This window comes from Podarcis vaucheri (assembly GCF_965113315.1).
Source record: "Podarcis vaucheri genome assembly, chromosome: 1".
Lineage (NCBI taxonomy): Eukaryota > Metazoa > Chordata > Lepidosauria > Squamata > Lacertidae > Podarcis > Podarcis vaucheri.
Window position 1 is genome coordinate 120054271 of NC_138759.1, and position 22131 is coordinate 120076401.

Below are 22131 nucleotides of genomic sequence, written 5' to 3' on the forward strand. Positions count from 1 at the left end.
CACTCTGCTCTTGACCACAAAGCTTATTAGATAGCCTAACCCAGTGATTTTTAACTAGAACCATACAGTCTTCTCAGGGGGCGTTCAGGAATTTAGGAAACAAATGGGGCACTTTCAAGATTTTAGACAGCCCCTTCTTCCTTTTCCAATGGCTTCCGACAGCCAGGGGAGGAGAGTTGTTGTACACTACTCCCTTGAGGACACACTGGCTCAGGGCTGGCCTAGATGTTCTACTAACTGAAGCAAAAGACAAAATTAAACACAAACTATACAGTGGTACCTCGGGTTAAATACTTAATTCGTTCCAGAGGTCCGTACTTAACCTGAAACTGTTCTTAACCTGAAGCACCACTTTAGCTAATGGGGCCTCCTGCAGCTGCTGCGCTGCTGGAGCACGATTTCTGTTCTCATCCTGAAGCAAAGTTCTTTACCTGAAGCACTATTTCTGGGTTAGTGGAGTCTGTAACCTGAAGCGTATGTAACCTGAACCATATGTAACCTGAGGTACCACTGTATTCCACAAACAGAAGCCAACTGGACAGGTGGTGAGATCTTAGTTCAACACGGACGAGAATACGTTGTCCCAGCGGCGGAGCAAGCCAATCGGGCGCCTGGGGCAGGAGGCGGGTGGACCGTTCGGGGCAGCGGGGAGCCTGCGTGCACCCAAGCCACCGTGTCTCTCCCAGGCCCCGCAGTGAGTGCCGCCCCCCATTTTGTCACCCCTTTCAGGGGTGACACCTGGGGCGGCCCACCCCCACCACACACCCCTACCTCTGCCCCTGCGTTGTCCACAACGACACCTGAGGGCAGCAGGTCATCTCAGGGTAAGGTGAATGGTGCAGGCAGAAGAAAAACAGGTCCTCAAAGAAAGAGCCAATAACGCTCAAATAAATATTCCCATTTCTTGGAGAACGTGTTTTTTTCTTTGCTGCACAAGCTTCCAAAACTCACCAGCTCATATTATTACATCTTTTCCTACCACACCCAATTCTCCATTCTGCCACCTATAAGAACAATTCAATAACCACTCGCCTAACCTGAGGTAGCCTCAGGAATGTTGGCCTGAGCTCCCTGAGGGAAAGGTGGGGAACAAATGTGAAAAATAATATGCATCAAGCACTTAACTGAACCCATTACGAGAGCTGTGCTTTCTTAGTGCAAGGAAGTGTGGATACTTAATGTGGATACTTGTGCTATCAAGAAGTAATGCGAACATCTGCTATAAATTAAGTACAAGACCCAGAAACACATTTATTACAAGATTCCATAGTAACCCAAAAGGCGAATCTTGCTTCTCGCCCTCTCCCTCAGATCTCCAGAGTTGTTAAATTTGCATGCAAATATGTTATTGGTGCAAATGTGCTAAATAAATGTGATTAATGTTAGTAGCTGAAGAAGTCAAATCCCCATGACTAGAATAGGTATTTTATTTACTGGTTCAAACAACAGCAAACAAAGGATTTTAATTACATATCTCCAAGACTGAAACTGCTCGGTATTCCCAATTGTCTGCCAAAAATATATTTATGGAAATGAACTGTTGAGGCATCTCAGTGATCTTAATTTATTTTTTTTAAAGAACATATCTGATAATGCATGCTGTTACTTTTTCTTAAAGCAAGCTTTATAGCAACCATAAGTTACAGCCAATAAAAACGGAACCAGATCATATAAGGAAGCTGCATACATATCATACATTTAAACCATGTGGCTTCCCCCAGAGAATCCTGGGAACTGTAGCTTATCTCTCACAGAGCTACAATTCCCAGTACCCTTAACCAACTACAGTTCCTTGGATTATTTGGGGAAAGCGGCGCTGTGGTCTAAACCACAGAGCCTAGGGCTTGCCGATCAGAAGGTTAGTGGTTCGAATCCCTGTGATGGGGTGAGCTCCCGTTGCTCGTTCCCTGCTCCTGCCAACCTGGCAGTTCAAAAGCACGTCAAAGTGCAAGTAGATAAATAGGTACCACTCCGGCGGGAAGGTGCGCTGCTCTGGTTCGCCAGAAGCGGCTTAGTCATGCTGGCCACATGACCCGGAAGCTGTCTGCGGACAAACGCCAGCTCCCTCGGCCTATAGAGTGAGATGAGTGCTCAACCCCAGAGTCGTCCGTGACTGAACCTAATGGTCAGGGGTACCTTTACCTTTTATGTGCATTAAATGAATTGAAAAAACGAGAGGTTTCTGAATGGCTGTCCTAGTCTTAGGTACTCTGAAGATCACACTGATTACATTTAAAATTATTTTAAAGCAAACATGCATGGGGCACTTCAGAGTAGACATAAGCAGAACTGTGCTGCTAACCTATTTTGACAACAAACAGAACATCAGATTGGCAGGTCATTTGTTCCTGACTAATAAAAACAATCAACATTTAAAAAAAAACCTTCCTTCAGTACAGACTAGGCAACATAGATGTCTAATGGAATTTCTTTTAAACACATTTCATATTTCAAGCATTGATTCGATAAACGTTATTTCTGTCAATCAAGACCGCGACTGTGCTGGCTTTTAATGGCTAAAGCTAGGCAGATCTGAATAATTCAAATGTTCTATATTATGAAATAATGTGTCTGATTTGAAGGTTATTGTGAACATGACTTTATATATGTAGAGAGAGAGAGAGAGGGAGAGAGATATTACATGTGTGATCATGTTTACTGTTTTTAATATATTTCTTCTTTCTAATGCTGTTGTGAAAAACACAGACTATCAATGAGGCTAGCCTCAGGACAAAAATATATAATTTTATTTGGATTACTGTTTAATAGCAGATATGCAGCACAGGCCACTGCCTGTTTAGTCAAAGTAAACCACAGTATTATTTGTATGTCGCCCATCTGACTGGGATTCCCTAGCCACTCTGGGCAGCTCCCAACAGAATATTAAAAACATGATAAACATTAAAAGCTTCCCTAAATAGGGCTGCCTTCAGATGTCTTCTAAAAGTCAAATAGTTGTTTATTTCCTAGACATCTGATGGGAGGGCGTTCCACAGGGCGGGCGCAACTCCCAAAAAGGCCCTCTGCCTGGTTCCCTGTAACCTCACTTCTCAGAGAGGGAACCGCCACACGGTCCTCGGAGCTGGACCTCAGTGTCTGGGCTGAATGATGGGGGTGGAGATACTCCTTCAGGTATTCTGGGCCGAGGCCGTTTAGGGCTCAAAAGGTCAGCACCAACACTTTAAACTGTACTTGGAAACATACTGGGAATCAATGTAGATCATTTAAGACCTTTAATATTATTATTATTATTATTATTATTATTATTATTATTATTATTATTATTACCCTGCCCATCTAGCTGGGATGGTGCATCCACTCTAGGCTGCTTCCAACAGATTAAACCTTCCTTAGAAAGCATACATAGGATTGTGGCTTTCACCTGTTCGTAAAAACTCACATCAGGTGTGCTCTTATGGTTTTCATACTCATAAACTCAGCATGCAGACCAAAGACTACAAAGCAAACACTCGATTGTATGCATCCTTATTTAGGAGCAAGTGCTACAGGTCTCAGTAGGACTTACTTCTTAGTGAATCTGCACAGGAATGAGCTCCAAGTATTGTCAACATATCCGTATAAATGAAACGTTACCAATGTCATTGTGGTACCTTGCTACCTGTGTATAAACCATGTGGCTTTGAGGAGTTGTGCTGCCTTATAATGGAGGGCCATGTTCATATTGAGAATGCCTACTAGTATGACAACATGTTTCCGTAAATACAGATCGGATTGAAATATGATGTTGCACATCTAGGCTGCAATCTTGCCCTGAACTGTGAGCACGCAGTTCCCAGGAAAAACAGCATGACATGCACTTATAACATTTGGGTGCAAAAACCATTGGGCTGGCAATATTTTTAGCAAGGGAGAGACCACCTATTTGGCTCTTGTTATATGCCTGTTTCAAAATGAGGAAATCAACTTGATTTTGATTCTAATGCATCCAGTGACGTTCTCATTTTTTAAAAAAGTTTTAAGTATATTCTCACTATGCAAAAAGTTTGCTAAATTGAAGCTATTCCATCAAAAGGAAGCGATAGGAAACAGCCTACTGATTTGTTTGAAAGTAGTGCAGTTTGGCAGTATTAAATGCTTGCACACAGAGGTTTTTTTCTTTAAAAAAGATGGAATAAATCTTCTGCCAATTTAACTTAAATCTCAGCAATTTTTCTGAAAAGAACTGGATAGGTTGCATGCTTACCTCTTTCTCTATTTTAAGCAACTTCTTCACAGCCACCTCCTTGTCCTGGGATACCCATCGGGCTCGATACACACTCCCGAAACTCCCTCCGCCGCAGTTTTCAAAGAACTGCAAGTCATCAAATTTAATTTGCACAAATGAAGCACCGAGAGACAACATCTCATAATGACAAAATAACCACGGCAAAACCTGCAAAAAAAAAAAGGAAGGGGGACAAAAAAAAATCTCCAGTTATGCTTTCGTTGCCATGGTTCACCTATTCTGAACTTTCCCCTTTAATACGATAATGCAAACAAGATACGAATGGTATAAAAAGCGGTGGCACTCACACTGTATATTCCGTCCAGACCCTTGAAGCTATTATCTGTGGATAAACGGCTAAAAAATCCACCGCATTCTCTGCTATTTTCAGATGCTAGGACCACAGGAAAAGGCTCTGCGTATGTGTGCTCAGTTCCCTTATAGTGACGTACACTGTCAAAAGGAAAGCTCACTTGCAACTGTTAGCTTGCCTAGGAGTTCTGGAATCTGGGGTATGCCATGTATCCATGTCGTGATCACTTCTCGAGAAATATACATAACCTAAGCTCCTGAATATTCTGGCACAACAACAACAACTTTAGACCTCTCCAGACCAAGAGCTCTGTCTGCAAATGTTCACTAAGGTAGAAGCATTTGTTATATGCGGCGGAGGGAAAAGCTGGCCAAAACACAAGTCTGTTCCAGAAGTGGCTTAGTTGTGCCTTCAACAGCAAGTGCAGAATAATTTATCTTGCTTGCAATACACAAAAACCCTATGAGTACGTGAAGGCACACTTCTTCTTTCTTATTCTTTTAAAAAAAGAAGAAGAAGAGATATCATATTTCTTGCCAGCGGAACAGAACATTCTTGTTCTAAGTCATGGGGTCTCTTCAAATAATCTTTAATATTATTATCCAGCCTATTGCTGGATCACTTAAGAAGACTGACCCCTGACCAAAAGAAGTTATCAAGCTCTAAAATCCATATATGTCAGGTTCATGTTGAAAGCAAAGTCTAAAAGTAAGCTTTCAGGGGAAACCCAGTGTAACTTAAAAAGCTGGCACAAGCTCACAGCGACTACATTTCTCTGTACATCCAACTTAAGAGATTTTTTTATAGTACAAAACAGTGCAAAAATTAGTACAAAAGTAGCACAGCCACATGGGCTCCTGTAGAAATTCTTGCATGATTTTGCACAGAATAAGATGCTCTTGCGAATGCACAACTAACCTTTCAGTCTGAACTGGCCTCACTAGTTGAGAGGGACGCTATGTGTGACCATTTTCTAGACACCAGGAAATCTCCACCAATTCCACACCTGTTCACACACCACTTAACATTAACCTGTGCGGTGCTGCTTAAAATAAATAAAGTTAACAGTTTGGAGAATTAAGTGATACAGTCCTGCCTCGGCCTGTTTCTTGACGAAGATATATGTGTGCATAAGCATTGTATTTTTAATTCAGAGCTTAGTTCTCTAGGGGGGAAAGAAGTCAGATTGAGAAGCTACTAGTTCTAGATTCAAAATCCTTTTGAGGTTCCATGCCTGCTGCTGGCCAACAAAGTGGACTAGTACCATTATTTCCCTATTACAAAATGGGTAAGGGGACCAGAGTCCAAGTCACAGAGACTTGCAAGAGCTGCAGATAGGAGTTTGCGACTCAAGTGAAGTTTCCAACCACAGTGGTGCCTCGCAAGACGAAAAGAATCCGTTCTGTGATTCTCTTCGTCTAGCCGTTTTTTCGTCTTGCGAAGCAAGCCCATTGACAGATTAGCGGATTAGCGCTATTAGCGGCTTTTAGCGGCTTATCTGCTGATTGGATCAGCTGATAAGCGGTTTAGCGGCTTAGAAAGGGGGGGGGAGGAAAAAAACCAGCAGGAACTCGCAAGACATTGTCGTCTTGCAAAGCAAGCCCATAGGAAATTCGTTTTGCGAAGCACCTCCAAAACAGAAAACTCTTTCGTCTAGCGAGTTTTCCGTCTTGCGAGGCATTCGTCTTGCGGGGCACCACTGTAGTGACTTGCAATGCAATTGAGTACTTACCATGTTTGGTGTTTTGTATTAGCAAATAAAATGCTACCCTATCCTATGTAAGGATCTGTGAAACCTCATTGCAAATACTTAGGCACATGTCTAAGTTTAGCTATACAAGTATCAAAGACAATGGATATTAGAGACAACTGAATTTCCTTTACGTATGTACACTCACACTACGGTTGCGTAAGTGCGCACGACGTTCAATTTCAGTTGACTCATCTTCAGTTGAACCCAATCCCAACCCTAGCAACAAGCTCGTAGATCAGATGGAAAGAAGAAACGGAGCAAAATGTAATCAGCATATTGATGGCATATGCAAAACACATGATTGTGCCAGCTCCCATGGCTCCGTATATAGACTAGAATAAGGGTAAGGATAAAATGGACCCAGCCAGGAAGTAATGCAATCACTAAAATAGAAACGCCACAATATTACCTACTAAGTCTCACAGTGGCAACAAGGGAAGAGCCACAGCTCAGTGACAGAACATTTGCTCTGCATGCAGAATATCTAAGGCTCAGGTCCCAGAATCTGGACTACTGCAATGCGCTCTACGTGGGGCTACCTTTGAAGGTGACCCGGAAACTACAACTAATCCAGAATGCAGCAGCCAGACTGGTGACTGGGAACGGCCGCCGAGACCATATAACACCGGTCTTGAAAGACCTACATTGGCTCCCAATATGTTTCCGAGCACAATTCAAAGTGTTGGTGCTGACCTTTAAAGCCCTAAACAGCCTCGGTCCAGTATACCTGAAGGAGCGTTTCCACCCCCATCGTTCAGCCCGAACACTGAGGTCCAGCGCCAAAGGCCTTCTGGCGGTTCCCTCACTGCGAGAAGCCAAGTTACAGGGAACCAGGCAGAGGGCCTTCTCGGTAGTGGCACCCTCCCTGTGGAACGCCCTCCCACCAGATGTCAAAGAGAAAAACAACTACCAGACTTTTAGAAGACATCTGAAGGCAGCCCTGTTTAGGGAAGCTTTTAATGTTTGATGTATCACAGTATTTTAATATTCTTTTGGAAGCCGCCCAGAGTGGCTGGGGAAACCCAGCCAGATGGGCGGGGTATAAATAATAAATTATTATTATTATTAATCTGCAGGTAAGACTCTCTCTGATAGTAGAGGCTGAACAAAGCCATCATGGCTACTAGCTGTTGATAGCATTATCTTCCATACATTTTTGTCTGATTCTTGTTTAAACTCATCCAAGTTGGTAGCCATCACTTCCTCAGTCACTCCCATCCTACAAAACCTAGGTCATGCACTGATGTTTTCTGCTGATGCAAACAATTCGCGAAGCTTCACTGCAGTCTCTTTATCCACATTTGAACTCCCTCGTCATCCCGGATCAGCACCAAAACTGGTCTAATTAATTATGGGCTGAAAACCCTCAACTATGCATTTGCAAGGGGGTCAGAACTAGATGACCCACAGGGTCCCTTCAAACTTTATGATCCTGTGATTTATTGTTCAGTGACAAATTGGAAAATGCAGACATTATAGGTGGGGCCAAACTCCCATCTCCATTTCTAAGCTCATTTGGAATTACTGTTTCGCTGGAATCAAGGAAAGCTGCTTCCGAGAACAAGTGTTTAGAATAAACACTTCCATCTCTTCAAATGCAAGTATTTCACTTATCTATTCCAAGAGCTAGTTACTTCCATCTTACATCTCTCTAAGCTACATCTTCTGTGGCAATTTTCACGAGGAAGAAGGAGACAACATCCTGAACCTCTCAAGTGTTCCATGGTCCTGTCATTTGCCGAAATACAATTGGGAACTCCTAGCTACTATTGTATGAGAACCATGGGGAAGGTTATGGAGATTGGCTTTGTTGCCTGCAGCAGATTAGTAACACATGATGTGCATTTGAAGGAATGGTTCTGTCATTATCCATCATATAAAGACATTTCTAAAGTATCCATCACCTTATAAAAAGGACGTGCTTTGTTTTGGCAAGGTGACAGCTGCTTTATAAATGTCTCTATAGGATGGATTGAACTTCAATTTTGATCTAAATAAGTTAATGTGGCCCGAGACTTTTTATTTAAAAATACCCCCAAACACTGCAAGATGTGAGCTTATGTTCTGTGGATTTGTTGAGAGTGATAGGTGAGTTTTTCACTTCCTGACAATTATTATTTTTATAGCTTAGAAAATATTGTCTTCCGCACCATGGAGAAAAGAATCCGAGACCTTTTGTTGCATTTTGTATTTCAATTTTAATGCCCAGCAGTCTATTGTCATGTGCGCTTTGTATATCCAACTCTTTTAACAACAGCACGTCCAGTTCAATATAGTTAAATAGATGCTCAGTGGGTTCCTGTTATCTGATAGCTTGCCTTTATACCTACTCTAACTATAGGTTTCACTTGCTCTAAAGTAAGAATAAGCCAGCATAGGAAAGAGGAAACCCTGTGCACATTATAGTATAGCGGCAGGCTAAAGAGTTCCTTTTCTCCCTTTGGAAAGCTAAAGTTTGGCTCCTGGCTTCCTTAAAATATTATTTGCAGGGGGAGAAATACTGTTTTAAGATCTTAACCTTCAACAGAGATAGGAGCCACACTCCAGGTTTGTAGAGAGTGACTCATTTAGTTGTTGGTTTTTGGTTAATAAAAATTATGCAGCGAAGCTTTATTAATTCTGTTCTTTTTTTCAATCTAGCACACAAAAGGGATTCGCTTTGCTACATTCTATGGGCTGGCTGGGCTTGGGAAAAAGCTGATTGCCTTTAAAAAGTAATGACTGCCTCTAGGTGATAAAGGAGGCAAGTTTTTATTACTTAAAAAAACACATTTTCTCTCCGCATAAGACCTACCGTATCTATGTGTCACAACTGATGTTTGTTCATTTTAAAAAAAACTACTGCCAGGTGGTAAATTTTGTGGGCTTCTTTGCAAAGCTGAACTTGAACCCTGGAGATGTGTGCCATTTTCCCCCTTCCAATGAAATCTATTGTGCAGTGTCAGGAAATCCTGTATGCTGTGGTTGCCACTCTATTGGGACTCCAGCTCCCATCATCCCAAGCCAGCATGGCCAAGGGGCAGGGGTGATGGGAGCTGTTGTTAGGCTACTTCTGGAAGGCCAAAGTTCCTCCATCCCTGCCCTAAAAGGATCCCAGTGCTTCCTTAAGAGGTTTATCTGAAATGGAAGGGAAAATTGCAACGGCAGCCAAAAATCCAACGGAACGAGAATTCACATTTTATGCATGCTTATGATTTCATAACACAATTATGTTATAACTGTATTGTCACAGATTATTGCAGTTGAATATATTATGCTTGCCACTACGGCTCACAGAAGCCTCTTTCTGTACCCTTAATACTCATGGTGAATGTGAGCAGAAGGTGCTGTTTTCCCTGGCAATAGTGAATCTACATTCAGAAGGGCATTATGAACATTGATCATGGTCTATGCTACTATCCTGATCCATCTTCTATTTAGAGGGATGACGAACTGTGCACATAAATGCCTAACCCAGCAAATGGTCAAGTTAATGAAGGAGATTGTGAATAGCCCCAGTCAGAAAATCAGCAGAACCTCCCTCTTCTGCTCAGTCCTCTGCTGATTTTCTGACTAGATCTAGTCACAAATTGCAGTTTGGATCAGAGGTTAAGGCTTTTAGGCTGAAATTCTAACCAGGGAGTAAGTCCCACTGAGCTCAATGAGGTCATTTTTGAGCAGGCGTGTATTGGACTGTCCTTTTGGGCAGGGGCGGAGGAAGGGGGTGCGGTGGGGGCAGGCCGCCCCAGGTGTCACCACTGAGGGGGTGACAAAATGGCGGGCAGCACTCACCTGCAGTGCGCCCGTGGGTGAGACACAGTGGTTGGGCGCCCACAGGCTCTGCGCTGCACCAAACGGTCCGCCTGCTGCCTCCCCCTCAGCTGTAGGCTAACTGAGTGGGAGGAGGCAGGCAGACTCCTCGGAGGCCCCATGGAGCGGCCTGCCCCAGTTGGCTCCACCCCACGGCGCAAGACACACGCGCCGCTCCAGGTGCCCAATCAGCTTGCTCCACCGCTGTTTTCAGGTTGCTTACTTTCTTATGTTCCTGACATTTTTTGATTAACAATTTATTTACTTTTTTTAACTGGGCTTTATTATCACTGTATTTTACCTTAAGCATAACTAAGATGGGCAAATGGGTAAAAATTGTTTTTTTAAAAAAATACAGCAGCCACAGCTGGTATGGAAAAATCCAGTTTCCTTCTTTGCCAAAGCTTTCAGGCCTATGAAACCCTACATAGCTTGGAGCCATCCAGTATTGAGTAAAGGAGCACAGCTTCATCCAGTCCCTCCCCCCGCCCCCAGCAGTTATTCCAAAGGAGAAAGGTCTTCTTCAGCTGGAACTCACCAGAACTCAGTTCTGGCACCTCTCTGGTGGGTGCCATTGCCATTACAGTGGTGCCCCGCAAGACGAATGCCTCGCAAGACGGAAAACCCGCTAGACGAAAGGGTTTTCCGTTTTGGAGGTGCTTCGCAAAACGAATCTCCTATGGGCTTGCTTCGCAAGACGACAATGTCTTGAGAGTTCCTGCTGGTTTCCCCCCCCTTCCCCCCTTTTTCTAAGCCGCTAAGCCGCTTATCAGCTGATCCGATCAGCAGATAAGCCACTAAAAGCCGCTAATAGCGCTAATCCGTCAATGGGCTTGCTTCGCAAGACGAAAAAAACCGCTAGACGAAGAGAATCACAGAACCGATTCTTTTCGTCTTGCGAGGCACCACTGTATAAGAGAACAAGGGAGGTGTTCCTGGTGAGTTCTGGCACCTCTTTTTCTAGAAAAATAGTGCTGTAGAAATCGTTTCCCATAAAGGCCCACCGAAGCCTGTTGTTGTTGCCAGTTCAGGAGTAAGGGGAAAACTGAACATTTGGATAGCTGCCTTTTGAGGTGGTTTCAAGGTGGGTGCAATTGTCAGTGTTCTTGAAGGTGCTGTTCTGAAATGAACACAGGGAGGAAGCTCAGGCTGCTATGTCCCCCCAAAATAAGTGTCAGCTATACTTCGAATTCGGTAACTACAGCAAGCTATCACATGATGATCACCGCTCATCCCAATTTCAGTTCAAACTCATTTTGTCATAAACTGACATTGATTTTTTACACCCATGCCTTGAAGCATATTGAAGTTCTGACTTTTGTAAACAGACACAAGATATTGTATTTCCAACTTCATTTTCTTCCTCACTTTAGAGTTGCGCCTTTTGGCTTAGCACCCCTTACTTTTAACTAAATCCAAGCCAAGTTGTAGGCAGTGCAAGCCTAAGCAAGCTTACTCAGAAGTAAGCCCCTCTAAGTTCAGTGGGACTTACTCTCTAGTAAATAAGTTGCAGTGTGGCATCTTTAATTTACCATTTCACAGTCAATTTGGTGACTGTAAATGACAAGCTTGCTAAATGTAAGACATCATATCCCAATATATCACTGTGTGTCTGCAAACTGTAAAAATCATGTATTTTAACAGAGTGCCACATCCATGACATTACATGCACACACAACTGACTATCATAATAATATTAACTCATTTGGAATTGGAACATTCAGTCACCCAATTCTCCAGGTATCCAATAATTAAATTCTCCTATTTCTAGCTTAGATCTTTAAAATAAAAAGTGATTAAGCCAAAACACTTAACGCAGCTTACAGTGATTCCTTTGGAAAGGCATTGTGCCAATGTATTGCCAATAAAGTAGTAACTACATTTGTGCTAGCTTAAAACATACAGCAGAACTTGCCAAGTTTCCTTATTTGGGAAAGAAAACACACAGTTCCATGGCTTTCGAGGACTTTGGCCATCCATTTTTAGATTCACGATTTCGTATCCCTATACTGCAATTCATCTCTTGGGATTTCAAATGCGGCCCCATTCCAAGCACCCTGAAACAAAATGAACTCACTATTCCTCTAAGTGGTGGAAAGGAATCTATGCAGTATAATGGTGCTAATATGCTACAAAAGGCACAATAAAGCCTGGCTTTCTTAGCAAACACAGCTCTGTTTCAGCCGAAGCAAATCTAAAAACACATATTAGGACTGGCCATCTTTTCCTTCCTCTCCTGCTCATTTCCCCACCCTCAACCCCAGGCATGGATCCTGCTACTTCAGCAGCTGCTCAAGAGCAGAGATAAGTAGGTGAATCTCTTGCTGCTAATGACTCTACAAGCAAAAAAACAAAAGTTTAACCAGCCAATTCTCATGTTGTAAAGCAACCTGCTGCAGGCACAAGCGCCTTACCAGAAAGAAAAAAAGAAAACAACGTATTACAAATTTTCTCTCCGGTTTTCCAGAAAGCTTCAGTTACCAAAAAAACCCAAATTGATGCTGATCAGCTAAGAATGACAGAAGCAACACTAAGGCTGCAATCTGGGAGCAAGCCTCCTTAAAAGCAGTAGCAATCAGTTCTGAGTAGGGGTGTATAGGAGTGTACAGTAACACATGAAATGAGGACTGATAATGTTTCGTTTGGGATTCAAGGCATAGCTGTCAACGTTTCCCTTTTCTTGCGAGGAATCCTATTTGGAATAAGGGAATTTCCCTTTAAAAAAGGGAAACGTTGACAGCTATGATGCAAGGGGGGGTGTTACTCTTTCGTTGCCAAGTTTTAAGCAGAAGGGATGCGCTGATACCAACAGCAGTTATGGTGGTTAAGAGAGCATGGTATGGGTGCCTCCAGACGTCAGTATTTTGCAGGAGGGAGCACTGTTCGAAATTAACCAGGGGCCAGGCGCATTTTGCACCTGGCTTTTGACCACTTGTGACCAAGTGAAGATGTCTGGGTGCCAGGATGGCATGTGGCATCTCCACCAGCTGGAGGTGCATGCCTGGGGATCCTTGACTGTCTTCACACACTAATACCCCATCTTGTTGAATTCTACCAGTCATATTTTACCTGCACAATTGGAATGAATTTCTGTGCAGCCAGAGCCAGAGCAGTCACCATTAAGAGGTCGGAATAGGCCAATATATATGTGGACTGCCCCTGGATCAAGTGACTTTTCTTCTTTAAGTTCTCAAAGCTCTTAACCTAGTTCAAGGTTGTCGTCTGAACTAGCCAGATGTTTAACTGATAATCAACCACAGTCCATCATTTGAAAAATGGCAACTTTAACCTTGGTTTAAGGCAGGGTAGGCAACCTAAGGCCCATGGGTCGGATGCAGGCCAATCGCCTTCTCAATCCGGCCCGCGGACGGTCCAGGATTCAGCATGTTTTTACATGAGTAGAATGTGTGCTTTTATTTAAAATGCATCTCTGGGTTATTTGTGGGGCATAGGAATTCATTCTTTCTTTTTTCAAAATATAGTTCAGCCCACCACATGGTCTGAGGGACAGTGGACCGGCCCACGGCTGAAAAAGGTTGCTGACCCCTGGTTAAGGAGCCATTTGACACCTAGCTTATATATCCGAGTTTCTAACACGGGGAGGGAGTCAAGGGCCTACCGGAACTTTAGGATTTGCCCTAACGCAACAAATCCAGGTGTTTTGGGGTGTTTTTTTTTAATGGACTTTCTGCAGTTTGGAAAGCAACAGGGAAACCCAATGTAAAGTGTGAAGTGAACAAACATTTAACAGGAAGCTGTGAAAACACTCTACAAGCAACTTGGGATGAACGCTTGTTATCGTATAACCACCCCGTAAACGAATCAGAACAAACGCTCAATAAGCATAGGATAGCATCTAACCTCTGCAGCACACACTTTCTGCCCGCAAATCAGAATGCTCAAAAAATGGGTTGCCTGCAGCAGCCCCTATGACCTGCAAATGCTGTACCCCTTCCACACTGCCTCAGTCCCTCGCCTATAATAGGGGGAATGGATCTTTGCAATTCAAAGAGTCTCACTGACACTCTCATGAAGCTTTAGGAATCACATAAAGGCCCAGACATTTTAACAAGAACAGGGACTATATACGATTTTTATAATGAACAGTGTTTTTTTTAAAAAAATATGAATGCAATTTTAAAATGCCATTTTAGCCGTGCTGCGTGCTGCTATTGCAATTTTACAGTTTTTGAGTAGGCAACTTTAAAATGTTTGAGGTTTGTTTATTATTTTCATATTTCTGCTCTTAGGAATTTTGTTTTAAATTTAAATTAATCAAATTGAAAAGCAGGCTATAAATATCTATTCATGTTTATTCTGAGCATAAGGGTTACCAAATTATCTGAAACATTTAAGCCCTTGGGGAAAAACACTACATGAATATTAAAAGTATGCAGTCCATATGTACATGTCTCAAAGAATATAGATAAGTCCAATAAATGTGTGAGGTATGAATGATTCAAAATTATTTTAGCTGTTCCAAGTTTTAGCTTAACGCAAGTATGAGTAGCTTCCTTATTCTTGGAAAATACTATAATCTCTGGCCAGTAGTCCACAGATCTGAGGGAGGCACAGGTAGGTGATAGGCCAAAAAACTATTCTGCGTTTCTTCCAACCATTGTTCAGCAGTTTAGGAGAACGGAAATTGTATCCAAAAATGACCAAAGGGCACAGTAAATTTGGGTGAAATCCTGATGTGAACGTCTTTAAATTCTACAAGTCATTTTTCCAGTGGTCTGCCATCTGCAGCCTCTTTGGGTGCCTGTGTTTCTTCTTACAAAACAAAACCATGACATCCTCAGCTAAACTTTCTTGCAAACAAGGTGGGGTGACTGCCTACTATGTACCTGGCAGCTGTGCCTCAAAAAAAGAAGTTAATGTCTTTTAAAGTAAACTACTTTTAAATCAACAAGGTGGAAATAGTTCTTTAAAAAGAAAGCTAGCAGGAAGGGCTTCCCTTGAACACAAAATCAACAAGTACACCAATCCCGGGTTTCTATCCAACATAGCGCTGTGTAACTGTCATGAATGCTGCCAAATTAACACATATTTGGTGGGAATGTGCCAAGTCTCGAGCTTGTTTGGTCATATAAATTAGAAACAGCCCCAAAGCAGAAGCACAATTGAAGGGGTCCGCAACACCCCCAGTCATTTTGTCAGAAATGGCAATGAACATGACTTTTTAAAACAAGTTGTGTCCTTTCACCCCAGAGAGATCATTAGACAAGCAACAACCAGCAGACACAGAATTAATTGTTGACAAGTAAGATTAGCATTGGTGCTATCAAAAATAGATAAGAGTCATGACACACTGGCCAAGGAGACCTGTTTGCCAGCGATAATGCCAATTTCCGCTACAACTGGCTTCCAGAACTTGTGTACATAGTTACATCCCCATCAAATATGGCAGTATGTTCCTAGTCGTACTTTACAACCCTGCCGGCACAAGAGTGAACCAGATCTTACAATATGAGCTAGCCGGACCAGGGTAAAAAAAACGGTGGTTGACCGCCTTCAGAGAAGTATCCCTAAAGTCAGCAGACATGGACCAAAAGGGACAAATCTTGGAGGTTTAAGATCTGGTCCATGCATGTGGCTTTTTCTGGTCAGTAGTGCAAGCAGGTGGGGGGAGGCTGCAGAGAAACGCTTTGTGAAGAGAAACACACCAGCAACAGGCGCCTCACAATAATTACCATAGGTCAAGCGCACCCAATGAAATTCTCAGGAGCCTTAAGGAAGAGACAGAGAAACTGTGTGTGTGTATTTAAAAAGGTTTTAGCCCACCACTAGGCCCAGTCATCAAGGGACGCGGGTGGCGCTGTGGGTTAAACCACAGAGCCTAGGACTTGCCGATCAGAAGGTCGGCGGTTCAAATCCCCGCGACGGGGTGAGCTCCCGTTGCTCGGTCCCTGCTCCTGCCAACCTAGCAGTTCGAAAGCACGTCAAAGTGCAAGTAGATAAATAGGTACCGCTCCGGCGGGAAGGTAAACAGCGTTTCTGTGCACTGCTCTGGCTCGCCAGAAGCGGCTTCGTCATGCTGGTCACATGACCCGGAAGCTGTACGCCGGCTCCCTCGGCCAATAAAGCAAGATGAGTGCCACAACCCCAGAGTCAGTCACGACTGGACCTAATGGTCAGGGGTCCCTTTACCCTTTACCTAGGCCCAGCCATCAGCACTCTCAGGCAGCTGCAAAGGGCCTGAAGCCCAGTAACCAGGCCCACTGGTACTGATGCAGGCCCTGAAGCCTGGAGGTGGCAGCAGTAGAAAGCAGCCATTTTAATTTCCCACTAGTGCCCTGACATGCCATGGCTCCTTTTGTGGCTATAACCAATGCCTTCTTACTTAGACCACTTGCATTTCCATGTTAACAGCTCTTTTGTGTTTTGTTTACGTAGTGATCTCACCTAGGACCAAGTCCATGAGGGTACCATCACCTAAAACCCGGTAGGCTTTACTTCCAAATAAACCTGCTAAGTATCAGGCTGTCAAAATTTCAGGATCTATTATCAGGGCTTTTCCCCCCAGATGAAACTTGCAGGAACTCAGTTCCGGCATCTGTCAGGTGGGCGCCTTTGCCATTCTAAGAGAACAGGTGAGTTCCGGCACCTCTTTTTCTAGAAAAACAGTACTGCACACTTTGTTAATTTTGGGGGCATTCTGTTGCTTAAAAGGCCAGAATGCATTCTTTACACACACTGTCAAAAGTAGCGGTGGTGGGAAATATTGCTTAGCAAACTTTGGGGAGTACACAGGGCAAGGGGGTGTCCCCAAACCAGAGCTAAATACCCACGTTTTTCCTTGCTCGCTTGCCTTTTTTTGTTTCTCAACTGGTGCCACTCCAGCTGCTGCTGCTGCAAACTTTCGACATCCCTACGGGACTAGAAACCCAAAACGAGTCTAACGATTTCCTGCGAGATTACCCGCCAGGATGAGGAATGCCCGAAACCCAGAAGATGACAGGTGGCTTGAATCATCCCTGCGCCCATTCCCAGGGCGGCGCTGCACAGGTATGCGCAATCCTGAAACCCGGGCGGCAGCGGCGGAAGGGCCTGCGGAAGCTGCCCTTCTCCAAACTTCCCAGCAAGTTGCAAGCTACTTTTTTTTAAAGAGAGGAAAGGCGTGTGTGCCACCAAAGCGGGAACAGGAGAGGGTGTGCGCGCGTGTCCGAGCTAAACGCAGAGAGGCGCTGCCAAGAGCAGGAAATGATCCTTTCAACTTGCTGAGAAACTTACATAAATCCTCTTGGCAGGCAAAGGGGGCTGCGCAAGCGAGACTGCAAGTGATCCCTCCAAGCGCCTGAGGGGGGGGAGAGGACTCTCTTTTCTCCCCCCCCCCCGGCCGCCCAGACCCCATATTGCGCAAAGTGGTTTCTTCTCCCGTTCCAAAAGCGCAAAGCCTCGGCGGGGTCGCTCGCCTTTTGGCGCTCAACTGTGCCAAGTGCGCGCCGCCTCCTACCCCCCGAGGCAAACCAAGCGAGGAGCGCGCTCGCTCGCTCGCGCCCGCCATGTCAGCTCCAGACCTTCTTGGGGGGACGCGCGTTCACGCGCCGCCACCCCCCCCACCTCCTTTCCCACCCAGTCAGGAGAAACCCCCGGGCTTCTTTCTCCTCCGGCGAAACCTCCACCCACCACAACGCCGAGCCCGCCAGGCTTTGCAGCAGAGCGCGCTTCCCCTTACCTTCCCGGAGGGACCCGCCGAAGAGGGAAGCGGCCGACTTGTCCCGAGCAACTCCGCTTTCACCCCGCGGGACCTCGGCTTGCTCCCCTGGGCGCGCGCGTGAGCGTGTGAGTGCGAGTGTGCGTGCCCCGGCTCTCCCACGCTTCCGGTTAATGTCACAAGGAGTCACACCACAACCCAGCCTTCCCAAGGACCTTCCGAGCTTGCAAGAACAGCACCACCCCGCGCCCGGCCAGGCTAGGAGCCGAGGGGCAAAGCACGGCCCGCCCACTTGGCGGCTGGCTCCCAGGCAGCTGCGGAGTTTCCCCACATCCCTGGGGAGTCGAGGGCGCCGTTAATCCCTCGCGCTCTTTCCCGTCCCCAGCACACCGACCGGGGGGGTGGGGGGTGGATAAAAGATACTCGAGAGAACCAACTTTATATTTAGCCCAACTAAGCCCCTGTCAAATTCGAAGGCAAGAGCCCAACAGACTAAACTGCATTTCTCCACAGAAATGTTTAAATGCCCTGTTCCGGCCTCGTTTGCAAATCAATGCAAGCCTAACTTACTGTTTTATAAATCCTGCTGAGGCGAGGTCATTTGTGTGTGCACGTTTAGAAAAAACGTTTTCCCAAGATTTCCTGGCAAATGGCACCAGCTTTGCTTCTTATTCAAACATCAACAGTTACACACACACACAAAAATATCTGCGGGAGAGCCTATATTTGATATAAGGAGACTTGCACATTGCCACGGTGTGGCTATAAACTCCCCGGTTGCTCCAATCGCGTGCCTTTTTAGAACTTGGGCTTTTGGATTCGACAAAAGTTGGAAGGGAGACATGAACATATTTCTGTTACTTTAATCTAAGGGCCAAACTTCTGGTTGCACTATTTGGTCTCCTAAAGACGACACAAAATAGCTGGTCACTCTTCTTTTGAAGGAAAAAGCACCCATGCAACCTTCAGTCTGAATGTGCTCTCAGTTCAGGTCTACTGAGAAACAACACACACAAGCTGCTATTTGCCCCCAAATATGCCGTCTTAAAATACAACTGTGTAATGCAGAGCTACAACATAAAAACCCCCACCAAAGTAGCATCATTTTTTCCCTCCTACTCTTAATGTAATAATTAAGGTTGGGGTGTAACTCACAGAACTTGAATCACCACATGACATGCCTACCCAGCAGCAGACAGAAATTGTTGGCTTTGATTTGGTTTGTCAGTGTTTCTCAGGTGTTTTCAATGTGGGGGTGGGGGGCATGTCTAGAAGAGATCCACTCATTTGTGTGCAGGCAACAAAAGTGGGCAACCTGTGGTTCTTGGCCTAATTATTATTATTATTATTATTATTATTATTATTATTATTATTATTATTATTATTTAAATTTGTATATAGCCCTATAGGGACGCGGGTGGCGCTGTGGGTAAAAGCCTCAGCGCCTAGGACTTGCCGATCGCATGGTCGGCGGTTCGAATCCCCGCGGCGGGGTGAGCTCCCGCCGTTCGGTCCCAGCGCCTGCCCACCTAGCAGTTCGAAAGCACCCCCGGGTGCAAGTAGATAAATAGGTACCGCTTACCAGCGGGAAGATAAACGGCGTTCCGTGTGCTGCGCTGGCTCGCCAGATGCAGCTTGTCACGCTAGCCACGTGACCCGGAAGTGTCTGCGGACAGCGCTGGCTCCCGGCCTCTAGAGTGAGATGAGCGCACAACCCTAGAGTCTGGCAAGACTGGCCCGTACGGGCAGGGGTACCTTTACCTTTATAGCCCTATACCCGCAAATCTCAGGGCGGTTCACAACACAGTCATGCAGCTCTCAGATTAATGCAAGTGGCAAGGAGGGGAGAGACAACGGCAGAGAGATTTCAGCTGAAGGAGTGCTGTTTTTTTAATGCAAATAAGTTTATAGGGAATTTTTAATTTCATCTACTGCACCCGCCCCTTGGTGCTGATGTAGTATATGTTGCTGTTGTTAATTCTGCTGCCTGGTCTTTGACCGCAATAAAAGACTGATTGATGAACAGCAGAGAGACAGAGAAAGGGATGATGCAAAGACAGATAAAAGACAGTCTCTTCGTTCTGCCCCTGGCCATCGTTGACTTTGGACCCAGACTCCTACCGGCCTCTGTTGCCTGACCAAGTGAATGTGGTAGCCCTAAACTGCCTGCTGCTGCTGCTGCTGCATGCAAGGATTTGTGGACTGAGGTGCTGGACAAAGCCAACAATTGTAAGAGAAGAATAACAGTGACCGTATCCCTGGATCACCTGTCACTTCTTGGAACTTTGTGCTTGGCCTTAAGGTCACTAGGTCTGCTCCACAGCTCTGAGTACCAGTCATGTATGGAGAAGCTTCTTCTTGTTGTTGTTTAGTCATTTAGTTGTGTCCAACTCTTCGTGACCCCATGGACCAGAGTCTTCCACTGCTTCCCGCGGTTTGGTCAAACTCATGTTAGTAGCTCCGAGAACACTGTCCAACCATCTTCTCCTCTGTCGTCCCCTTCTCCTTGTGCCCTCCATCTTTCCCAACATCAGGGTCTTTTCCAGGGAGTCTTCTCTTCTCATGAGGTGGCCAAAGTACTGAAGCCTCAGCTTCAGGATCTGTCCTTCCAGTGAGCACTCAGGGCTGATTTCCTTCAGAATGGATAGGTTTGATCTTCTTGCAGTCCATGGGACTCTCAAGGGTCTCCTCCAGCACCATAATTCAAAAGCATCAATTCTTCGGCGATCAGCCTTCTTGATGGTCCAGCTCTCACTTCCATACATCACTACTGGGAAAACCATAGCTTTTACTTATACGGACCTTTGTCGGCAAGGTGATGTCTCTGCTTTTTAAGATGCTATCTAGGTTTGTCATTGCTTTTCTCCCAAGAAGCTAAGTAAACGCAATTATCAGTAGCAGTTAGTGGGGCAGCCTTGCTTATCCGGCTTCCCAGTGCAGTACCCAAGATGGGAGAGGCCGCAGTGCTGTTGGTGTGGGTGCAGCAGCAGAAGCAGCAGGTGCATCAGAATGGCTCAGCTGCTGCAGCAACATCACTTTGACCTTGTCTTGGTTACCAGCAGCCACCTCTGCATTAGGAAGCCAGGTAATGAAAGCAACCCCACTCTGCACTGCTGGGAATAATGCACCACAATTTGGAAGGGTCTCCAATACACAGTAACCAGAGTGAAGTTGGACTCGAGGATGGTGTTCTAAAAGTGGGTGGGTGGTTGTTGTTTATTTAACACCTGCCCACTTCCTGCTGGGGATTAAACTTTCAGTGACAGGTCCTGTCCCCCAGCACCACATTTGCAGAGGGAAACAATTAGTCTAATCCACTATCTGAGATCAATGGATTCTGAGGTATTCCACAGGCCCTGGGGAAATTTTCCTGCTGGTGTGGCTGTTGAAATTCTGGTGGCTTTGTAGAATGCAGAGCTGACACAATTGCTTCCAAGCGCCATCTCTCCCAGTGAGCGGAACTCTCTTGCATATGCCCCCCACCCCAGTGCAACAAAGCAGTCTGGGAGATGGCTTGACTGCAAGTAGCAAAAGCGTTTTGTTTTAAATCCTCCTGGAAAAAATTATCAGTATTTTTGTGCTAATTTATCTTATGATGCAGATGTTTGTATGCAATTTTGCCTAATATGCACATTTTTGCAGAACACTTTCCAACAGAATGCATCTTTGTATGTTATTTTCACCGATAGTGCGTGTATTTTTGTGCACATCACTTGGCTAGAGAAATGCAAAATTAATAGAAGTGCTAATTAAGATGGCCTGTGTTTTGATCCACATATTGTCCCGGAAAATGCAACTTAAGTAGGCCTGTCTTTAAACAACCAAATGGAATTTCCCCCTGATCTCTATAAACGCAAGCAAGAGCTCATTATTGAGCCAGTAACTGAAATGTGTTGTTACCTGTGGCTAACTGTGAAAACTTCAGTTGGTACAAAATATGCTTGCTAACTGACATGGTACATTGCACATACAGTGGTACCTCAGGTTACATATGCTTCAGGTTACAGACTCCGCTAACCTAGAAATAGTGCTTCAGGTTAAGAACTTTGCTTTAGGATGAGAACAGAAATCGGGCTCTGGCAGCGCGGCAGCAGCAGCAGGAGGCCCCATTAGCTAAAGTGGTGCTTCAGGTTAAGAACAGTTTCAGGTTAAGAATGGACCTCCGGAACGAATTAAGTACTTAACCTGAGGTACCACTGTATATTATGCCAGTACTCTACTGTGCCATTTTTGGTGGTTTCTGTTTTGGTGGCCCGGTTCAAAGAACTGATTTTGACAGTGCTGTTTTTCTAGAAAAAGAGGTGCTGGAGGTCACCATGAATGCTTAGAATGGCCTCTTAGAATGGCAATGATGCCAACCTGAGAGGTGCCGGAAGTGAGTTCATGTGAGTTCT

General features: G+C 44.9%; 1 protein-coding gene across 2 annotated transcripts in view; it reads right to left on the minus strand.

Moving 5' to 3' along the window:
• Window positions 1-4692, minus strand: part of MAP3K20 (mitogen-activated protein kinase kinase kinase 20) — a 65324-nt gene extending 60632 nt beyond the window's left edge. For both annotated transcript variants that reach the window (XM_082198754.1, XM_082198753.1), the window contains exons 1-2: window positions 4534-4692; window positions 4205-4393 (exon numbers count right to left, since the gene is read on the minus strand). In XM_082198754.1, the coding sequence (XP_082054880.1) occupies window positions 4205-4363 (159 nt within the window). In that variant the 5' untranslated portion in view covers window positions 4364-4393; window positions 4534-4692. The remainder of the gene's footprint in view (window positions 1-4204; window positions 4394-4533) is intronic.
• Window positions 4693-22131: the final 17439 nt, after the last annotated feature.